This window comes from Ciona robusta, chromosome 2 (assembly GCF_009617815.1).
Source record: "Ciona robusta chromosome 2, ASM961781v2".
NCBI lineage: Eukaryota > Metazoa > Chordata > Ascidiacea > Phlebobranchia > Cionidae > Ciona > Ciona robusta.
The window spans coordinates 7,653,846-7,663,307 of record NC_143236.1 but is presented as its reverse complement, the minus strand read 5'-3'; the positions used below and the strand labels follow the sequence as shown (position 1 = coordinate 7,663,307).

Here is a 9,462-nt window from a genome sequence, read left to right as displayed (position 1 = left end):
GTGTTTTGGCTCTCAAAAACGGCAGTAACTTTGTAGTGCGTGTAAATAATACGTTGGGACACAAAGCCGAGTCTAAAATTAACGTAACTGGATATTGTGTATGTGCGTGGCGGTTAGTGTGATTTGCACGGCAACGACCTGGAATGCGCATACAATAGTAATGTATACCTTGAACAATAGACTATAAGTTACATAACACTTGGCGGGGGGCACTTTTACAATAATCATGAAGGTTCTGTGGTAAAAAATAGATGTAAACAGTCTGATTGTATGATATACGAGTAACCGTGCATGGTCCGGTATTTTTGTACATGGTAATTCAAGATTGTTGTGCTTGTGAAGTTTGTAGGCGTGAATCATAAGAGGCAACGCCCATTGTTGTCATTCCTTATGGCGTGGAATATTTGTTGTGATTGTAATTTGCCTTTGTTTGATATAGTAGGATGGAGAAAGACGAGACAACTTTAGCACATAAACAAAAATCGTGTTTTAAACATTTGTTTTATAATTCTTTGTTTTTTACCAAATTGAACGAGAAAATAAGTGAAAATGTGTCCCATCTCACCCCACCCTACTATGTATCTATTATCTCTCTTATGGCTTAGTTTCTTGGAGTAACAATATAATGTGTACGTGCTACTTTGTGTCTCTCACCTATATAATGTGCGTCACCGACAATGTACAATATCACGTAGGCTATACATCGTCATTTCATATCTTCTAAACTTCAATCAGTTTGCTTTCAAAAGACTTTCGTTAAAAGTCATTTATATTGTTGAAGGTAACTGAATTGTTTATGAACGAAGTCACGATCAGCATTTACATTATTGTACTGTTGTATTGCTTTATTAATACACACAACACGTAAAAAGAAGCACAGCATGTAGAAATGTAAAACTTGTCGTGGTATTATCGTGTGTATACAGATTTATAATTAATTGAACTACCAGTTAAAAACTGTAAGTTAAAAACTATAACACATGTTATAGGGGAGTAGGCCAAGCGTATAAAACATTATAAGAAGAAGAATAAAGTGGGCTAGGAAAAGTTGCTGTTTGATAAGATTTATTAAAATTTTATATATACAAAAAATAAAGTTAGTATGTCACGCGTAAACGGTGTGTACATATGTGTAATAATAATAAATAAATAAAGTGTTTTGGTGCACAAGTGAGACACATTTATAGCAACACAGTCGATACCGAAGACACGAACAATTTTTAAAGTACAACATTTTATCTTGACAGTGAAACGGGTGGTACCATTGCTCTGGTACAGATTGGTTAATTTAGGTGATTTGAACCTGTTTTAAAAGAAGTGCAGTTAAGGTAAGAAGAGATAACTGCAAAGATTTTTAAGAATAATAACTTAGGTGACGGAATTGTTTATTCGAGTTGGAACTTCGTGCTGTTTTATGATCGTTATTGTATAGAAGGCCCTCAAAACGCGAAATCGTCGCAATTAAACTTGGAACGCGACGTACGCCGGTTCTCCTTGCAAAAATAATAACCTGTAGAACAAGAGATTTTGTTATAAATAAGAAATGAAGGTTCTATCTTTATGCCACAAGTGCACGTGCTTAAATATTTATTGCCTAGCAGTAATTTTACAAGCAAAGTGATAATTTTATGAGCTCACCTATTCGTCTGATCCAATCTTTCGTTGCGCAACAGCGGTAATAAGCGCGGCACCTTTGCCACTACCGTCATAAGACAGAGCAAAATGTACATCGACTCCAGCGCCGGCGCAGAGTTCGTCCACTTTTTCGGACATCATTTGACTAAAAGTCGGATGCTTCTTATACACTGTACCGTCCACACCCACAGTCATTCTAAGGGTTTCCCTGTCAGGATGATTCGCCTTGATTTTTCGTGCAACCGCTGCAATTCCTACAAAACAAAAATGGTCACCGTACTGCGCATACGAAATACATTTATTTAAATACGGAACTGCATTAAAGGTAACAGTATGGGCTTATTTAAAAAATAACGAGAACTGTTTAATGATTAATCTGTTTACTGTTTTACTTTCACATGAATCAATATTGTCTAACAATTAAAATCGCCACGTCACAAAACACATTCCACGAATTACGATACAACGGTATGTATTATTCGTAGCAAATATTTTGCATTCAAGTCCAACCGTTATCGTACTGCACATATTTGCTTATGTGTCTCAAGTATTAATGTTGTTTGCTTTATAAGTATTGTGGTGAGACTATAGCATCCAATAGCGTGGGAAATTCCAAAGTACAAAAACAGGAAGCGATTTGTAAATGGGCCTTTCCATTACGGCAGGATAAGGTTCGAAGGACGAACAGTATTTATAATTTGTTTGTTACGACGGTCCCGGGTTTATGATGTAACTGTTACGTCACAATTACTATAACTGTTTGTAGTCACCTAAGTCACGTAAAACGGACGCGTGATGTATCGGAGTTCGTTTGCAGTGTTACCGAATTTTAAACCGTCTACATAGACCATGCGCGATAGACGGCGATATTTTTTGCATTTGGAAACACTGCTGTCTAACTGGACGTAAAGAGAAAGGCAAAAACGATCTATTCGCGTTCGCTATTTTTGACGTCACAATGGGACGGTCACGCGGTGAATTTCAATCGCGCACGTAAGCAAGGTGACTTTGGTGACGTCACAATAGAAAACGTGATGGAATCGTGACGTAACTATGACGATGCGAATATGACGTATAATTGGATGGTGCAATTAAAATCAGCTTAAATCTGAACGAAAAACATCATAACAATATATTTAGGCTTGCGAGACAACAAATTAAATACGGATGACGAACCGCAGTCTCAGTGGATACGTGGTGACTAATTCCGATACGAACATACCGGAAAAACCGGTGAAACAGACTTGTTTAAAGCGCCTCCGGTCGCTTTGCGAGAGTTGTGTTAACGAAAATGGGCGGACCTGCGTGGACCAATCGTAGAGCGAGATTAGGAGGGCGACTCCTGCCGCTAGCCAATAGGAAGATAGCGGTGAACTAACAGCCGGAGCAGTACTTCGTAGAAGCATGACACAATAGTAAGGGGTTGGCCTGATTGGCGTTTGGTCGAATTTGGTGGTTTTGGGAGACTTTGCTAAAGATGGCGCGTGTTCAGTGAAGCGAGCGATGACGTTTGACGAAGTGGAAAGTTACGGGAAACTTTGGCATGCGTTTGCCATTGGTGGCGCCCATATTGTCAAACCACGATGCTTTGTCGTTATAAGCTATTGCTTGGCAAATATTAGATAAGACTTTGATCTTTTAAAGCAGAGATCATTCCTCCGGCAGAGGCTTGTAATTAGTACGGTAAAGTTTTCTTATCAAGTCGAAGTTCATACTTTGCCCTCGGGATAAAGACAACGTATCGTTTCAGCGAAAACTGCAGCAGTGTGTCGGTTCAAACCGCGTCGCAAACATCGAACGTGAGAATGTTAATCGACCGCGCGGCTGCTACAGCGAAAATAGATAAAAGAAGCGTGTTTCGATAAGTGCCCGCCTTTTCCATTTAGTTCCCGAGAAAAAAGGGGCGTGGCAAAGCGGATGCGAGTTCGGGCTGCGACCCGATTGGCTGAATTCATGGGAGTGGTTCTTGGGTGTTTTCAGTTTATAAAAGATTTAGGCTGTGGCGAATAGCTGTTTAACATGCCAATATTAAGAAACGTAGTGGTTTGACTGGTTGCATACTTTTTACCTCGGGCGGTGGGCAACATTAGCAGTTACAGGAAGTTTCAACTTGGTTTCCTTTCCGTTTTTAACTTCTACGTTTTATTGTAAAATTAAAAACCATCGGATTTTTCCATTTCCACTCTTTTGTATTTTAATTGTACAATTCGTTTAAAGTTAAAAGCCTTACAAATCTTCTATGAAAAGGATTTCTTTCGCGAAACCTTATACTATTTTGATGAAGGTCGCCTAATTAACTTACACGCAACTGGTTTAATGCAAAACTTGACGCGCAGGGTGACGTGTTCATAAGCAGTCCCAGGTATGCACTATGCAGGTGTAATTAAATACTCTTTTTCGTAGAACGGTTCGTTCATTTTATGACGAGTAGATACGTGGTTATATGCGTTACGTGTAATGTGCCGTAATAAGCGAAAGACCTACACTATTGGCTGAAAATTGATATAGTACTGTGAGGCGAGATGGTAGCGTACAGTTAGCACGTAACACCCCATATTTTTATATCGTGTTTTAAACAGTTCACAACACTCTTTTAGAGTCACGAGTATATAATTTTAAATAATAAATAATATTTGTTTACTACCAAATAAAACGATACAAGAGAATGAATACATGTCCCATCTCACCCCAACCTATTATATGTAAAGCAGAAATAATTGTTTACCTGCCGCACAAAGGTGCGCCGCTCTCCGTGAGACAGCTTTACAAACTTGAATGACAACTTCACAGTCGGCTCTCATGGCTCCAATGCCAAGGTTGGCAAGAATGTTTTGAACTGCTGTCATGCCGCTTGGTATTGCACTGGTGAAACAGTAAGGATTAGAAACACTTTACACGCTTTATTATCCGGTTACGTCTAACCATGCAATAAATGGGTGGCGAAATTGAATGCAGTGAGGTTAATATTAGAGCATATTGCCAGCAAAACGCTGGTGGACGGCGTTATGTAATTAAATGCATGATGATACATAAATACACCATTATACAGCATGCTTTATTAATTGATGTCACCCAGAAAGGCATGCCACTTACTCTAATATGTGCTCCTTTTTGGGAAAAGCATTCTTTGAGACACTTTATGAAAAACATACAACATAAACAAATTAGAAAGAGATATAAACATATGTTCCACGTTATATGCAACTGTGCAGCCTACAAGAGCACACTGACAGCCACTTAAGCAACCTAGGTAGCTTTGCCGTGACAAGCATAACAAATGAAATAGATACAACTACAACTTAAACACGCATGCAAACTGTCACAGTTACTTTTGACCAGGTGAAGTTAGATAAGTTAAATATGTATTCAAACAACTACAGTAAGTAATTTCATGCAACAATCAACACTGATTGCTACTTTCATAAATCTTATAATTTAACCTTAAAATTTAGATATAAGTGCAACTTATCAAATTTAAACAAAATAAAATTTAAACTTTAGTATTAGATTTAAAATTCACCTTTCAATTTGGGAAACATAAGAAGTTTGGAAGGTTCCGGGTGTTTTTAAAGCTTCTGATGTTTCACCGCCAAACAGAAGGCCGTCTTCAGTTAATTTAACTAACACAAGTCTCACTATTTCACCCATGTACATTCCGCTGATCATTTTCTCATACCTGCAACAAAAACATTAAAATATTAATTCACAAAATATAATTCAAAGGGTACAAAGTAAAAGTTGTTAACACTATATAATTTTTTTTATTTAATTAAAAACAAAGATGGGCGGTTTTATAATTATGTCGTGACCAGAGTCTGGCTGTTTGTGCTAAAGTTAATCAGTCATGTTTTTGAGTAAGGTCTGCCTGTGCATGTCTAGACCAAGTGCCTAAGTGGCTAGGTGCATTATAAGAGATGTCGGGTTCAATGCTTCATTCGGCTGGCTTTGTGCGCATACATTAATAGCATTATTTTAACAACACAATCTAATCCTTGTGGGTAAGAAAACGCAGCTTGGCATACAATGCGTCCTAGGATTTATGCCAGGATTGGCACATTACCGCTTCAACAACAGATACTTACAGTTGTTTTCCACTGTTGAGTGAGTTTTCATCAACATGGACATCGTATTCGTTTCTATAATCTGAAAGTGCGCCATCGTCCCCAAATGCCCCCCATTCCATGTTAATGCACATATCCCCTTTGTTACTGTCCAACCTTTCAATGTTAGACATCTTCTCCATGTAACAAGCATTGGAACCAGTTCCTATAGAAAGCAGAGTGTAACTACAAACATGAAGACAATAAACTTGTGCTCATTTTTCTTAAATTCTACACCAATGAAAAGAAACGTATTCATGCGTAGTACCGTACACTTTAAAACAAAAAAAAACAAAAAACACTTGGCTACATACCTAAGAAAAAAACTAAATCACCAAAAATAAAACGCATGCAGAAACAGAATTAGCAGTTAGAATAGATTATTACCAACAATGAGGCCAATCATACACTCTTGGTCATCAAAAGCACATGAAGTCATTGTCCCAACTGTATCATTTACTACAGCAATGATGTCCACATCCAAATCCTTTAAACCCGAAAACCAAAATTAAGTTTTCAATAAAAATCTACAACCCATGTTTCCCAGCGTTCTTGCCCCCCCCCCTTTCATTTAAAATTTTCCTGTTTACTCCCATGTTAACATTGCTAACATGCAAATGATTTGTCATGCAGGTTTAGTATGTTAGTGATTAGAAAGGATGAAAAAATCCACAAGCTACAACATGCACATAAGCCGCAACTATGCCGTACCAACAATTAGTCCAATCTGTGTATCTTTATGTGCGTGTGCACAAGACATCAATGTTCCAACAGTGTCATTTACAACAGCCACAAGGTTGCATTTGAAATCCTACAAAGGTGTGAAAGGTGGTGACTTTGCTGTTTACTACACTAAACCTGTATGTCAAGCTATGTATTGCATGTATTTACATGCATTCACAATAACATAGACGACAAATCACATGAATACGAGTGGTTTCATATTTAACTGACCACAGTTGTATGATTAATATTACTGTGTTGTACTCTATACAAATACACACATGCATTCCATTGAGTGCTTGGGTATTTTGAAATTTAAATTTTGTAAAGGCAATGAACCCTGGGAAACATGGGGTTAAAACATATACTAAACATACTTAATTGTTGTGGTAACATATACATTATTATGGCTAGTTTTACAATGTATATATAGTTGAAACTAAAATACAGATAACAAAATTATTATTGATATAGCCCATAGTATACACTAAAAACAATTATCAGCCTTAAAACAACCCAAAACAGTTCAAAATCTTACCCCTCTTTTATCGATAGCAGTCTTCAACATTTTGACAATGTCTTTTCCAACAACATTAGATGCACTAAAACCTTTTGTCCAAGTTATAAGTGTTGCCTGGAAAAGAATATTTCCATTATACACCATCTTCGATAATGTTTTGGAAGAGTTAAATAAAAAGTATGAATGAATGCAAATTGCTTTCTCCTTGCGTGGCCGGAAAACGTGCCACAAGTAACCATGTATGTTACAGTAACATAGTTCCTGTTATTTTCTTTTATCTTTTTGTTTGCACCGTTGTGTAGAAGTTAAATAAATGTATAAACAAGAAGCCAGACATGAGTACGCACTAAAAAGTTCTTTTGTTGGACAGTAAATTAAACGGAAGAGAAAGCGTCTTTGATTGCGTATAAACTGCATAGAATTACGAAATAATATTCCTCCCGCGAAACTTATGTAAGAATCAATTGGTGAAGAATAAAAATAACGCGTTTTACTGCGCATAAAATTTACTATTCGAATGACGTAAACGGGCCGTGACGTCATAGTTTTCGATCCGCACCTCGACGATTTTTTTGAACTCGGCGCCTATGATGTTACTTGATAATTTTTTAAGACATTATGTACTGTAATAATGTCTTAAATTTGAGATATAACTGTTAGATATTTAGGTAGAGGCACTTACATGGTCAAGACCATCTTGCTTGCAAGGAAATGAAAATGTGAAACCAACAGGTAGTTTGTGGTCCAGGAGGTCAAGTTTCTTCAAGAAGTCAGCCATACATAACGCAATGTGGTCAAAAAGCTGAAGCACAAAAATTGTTATTAGTTTTTATAAGGTTTATATTAATAAGACAGCGTCCACTCTTTAGAATATATTTGTGTTTTGTTCTCTATACCGGTAAACGTGGGTCCTAGGATTTTAGGCCAGGGCTATTATTCCAATACTTTTGTGTTATTTGAGTAAATAAATCAAGTTGATTGAAAAATAAACTAAACTGTGCATACCTCATCTCCTTTCCCAGTGATAACATTCTCAGGCATGCGGTAGATCTGGCTGTCCATTTCTATTTTGGGTTGGCCGTTAATTTCATCGGCTTCTCTGATTTTTACCAGGAGGACACGAAAGTTGGTTCCTCCAAGATCGAGAGCCAAAAATTGACCACGTTCTGTCAAAACATAAATGTTTAGTGGAAACCACAAGAGCAATAAGAAAAAAGAAAGCATTTAAATCCATTTAGCTCAACTAAAATCCAAACTATTTGGTAACTTGTAAGCTATTACGAGGTGTATGAAACAGAACACCCGTGGGAAAAACAACTGTAGTTTTCCAGCCACACGAGGATAAAGCAAGTTACATTCATTTATTCAACCAATAGTTTCTCATATGATTCTTGTACTTATAGTTATATGGCTTCATTTGTAACTCCATCCTTGAGCAGCATCTGATTCAACCTAATAAACAGTTTAATTCAATCTACCAACCTGTTCCATCTGGCAATGATTTAACATAGGATGGGATCATTTTAACTGTGGCATCCTCATTTGTGTCTTTGCCCAACCCCTTCACCATTTCTTTGATCATTTTTTCCATGATCTTGGTCAGTTGTTGATTAGACAGGTTGAGTTCATCAAGTGTGAGTTTGACCTGAAAGTTTTTTGTTTTCAAATGAATACAAGTAGAAACTATAAGTTCATTATATAGTTTTAACAAAAGTAAGTTTTAATACCTACTGTTGTTGCCAGGCATATTTTATATGTATGAAACCCATCAGGCAAATTTGAGTACCAACGCCAACATCAAAACGTTGAAATGTACATTATTTTGTTAGGAAAACTTTAAAGGTTTATTATTTGTGAAGTTTTAATTCTCACCTTTTGGTCAACGGTGGCCGTAGAAAGATCGAGTGTGCTTGAGCAAGGCATTTTTGTTGTTGTCTTGGTAATAATAAATAGTAAAGTCGCAAGTACTTAGTTTACGTTCGCTTATATATCTTATACTGCCGAAATACATTAAAATAATATTTTAACTGAAGAAATTCGCCGAGCCATTTACTAATATTACACAGACTTCGACATACGCTAATTGAAAAATACTATAACTTGCCGAAAGCAAACATACTGATTACTGAAACAAAGTACGTGCGTTAACAGCATAGTACACCTCGAACTCGCAAACAAATTAAACTACAAACTACGTGACAGTAAAACTACTATGACATGGTAGGCGTATACCCGGGCCTTTATATATGTGTAACGTCACTGTGGGTGTGTTGAGTAATTCAACCAATCAGCAACTTGTACGGCCCCGCCTCCTCTTGCTTTTCTCTTTCTATATCTTTCTCCCTGTTACTTTATATAACAAGACCAAAGTGTATCCCCGAGGGTATATGCCTCTGACGTAGTAACATACATTTTAATTCAGAAAATGACCTCTGTAAGAGGCCATAGCAAGCGATACAGTTACGTCATTACTATACTACCCGT

General features: G+C 37.0%; 1 protein-coding gene across 4 annotated transcripts; it reads right to left on the bottom strand.

Moving 5' to 3' along the window:
* Nucleotides 1–818: 818 nt before the first annotated feature.
* Nucleotides 819–9,009, bottom strand: LOC149740787 (hexokinase-2-like). Of its 4 annotated transcripts, none has more exons than XM_089872729.1 (12): nt 8,851–9,009; nt 8,461–8,623; nt 7,984–8,144; nt 7,661–7,780; nt 6,997–7,092; nt 6,447–6,546; nt 5,718–5,901; nt 5,156–5,311; nt 4,729–4,770; nt 4,361–4,497; nt 1,639–1,889; nt 819–1,510 (listed from the first exon to the last, which is right to left on the bottom strand). In XM_089872729.1, the coding sequence occupies exons 1-11, from the start codon at nt 8,899–8,901 to the stop codon at nt 1,639–1,641; spliced, it is 1,461 nt and encodes a 486-aa protein (XP_089728855.1). In that variant the 5' UTR covers nt 8,902–9,009; the 3' UTR covers nt 819–1,510. The 4 variants fall into 4 exon arrangements, with proteins under 4 accessions (XP_089728855.1, XP_089728856.1, XP_089728857.1 ...); XM_089872730.1 differs by lacking the exon at nt 6,447–6,546 and adding an exon at nt 6,123–6,222; XM_089872731.1 differs by lacking the exon at nt 4,729–4,770.
* Nucleotides 9,010–9,462: the final 453 nt, after the last annotated feature.

Excerpts from the sequence above, each read along its gene's own strand:
- LOC149740787 (XM_089872729.1), bottom strand. The coding sequence starts at position 8,901 with ATGCCTTGCTCAAGCACACTCGATCTTTCTACGGCCACCGTTGACCAA. Across the intron at positions 7,781-7,983 it reads TCACTGGGAAAGGAGATGAG|CTTTTTGACCACATTGCGTT; the intron begins GTATGCACAGTT and ends TTTGTGCTTCAG. Across the intron at positions 6,547-6,996 it reads CTGCTATCGATAAAAGAGGG|GATTTCAAATGCAACCTTGT; the intron begins GTAAGATTTTGA and ends ACACCTTTGTAG.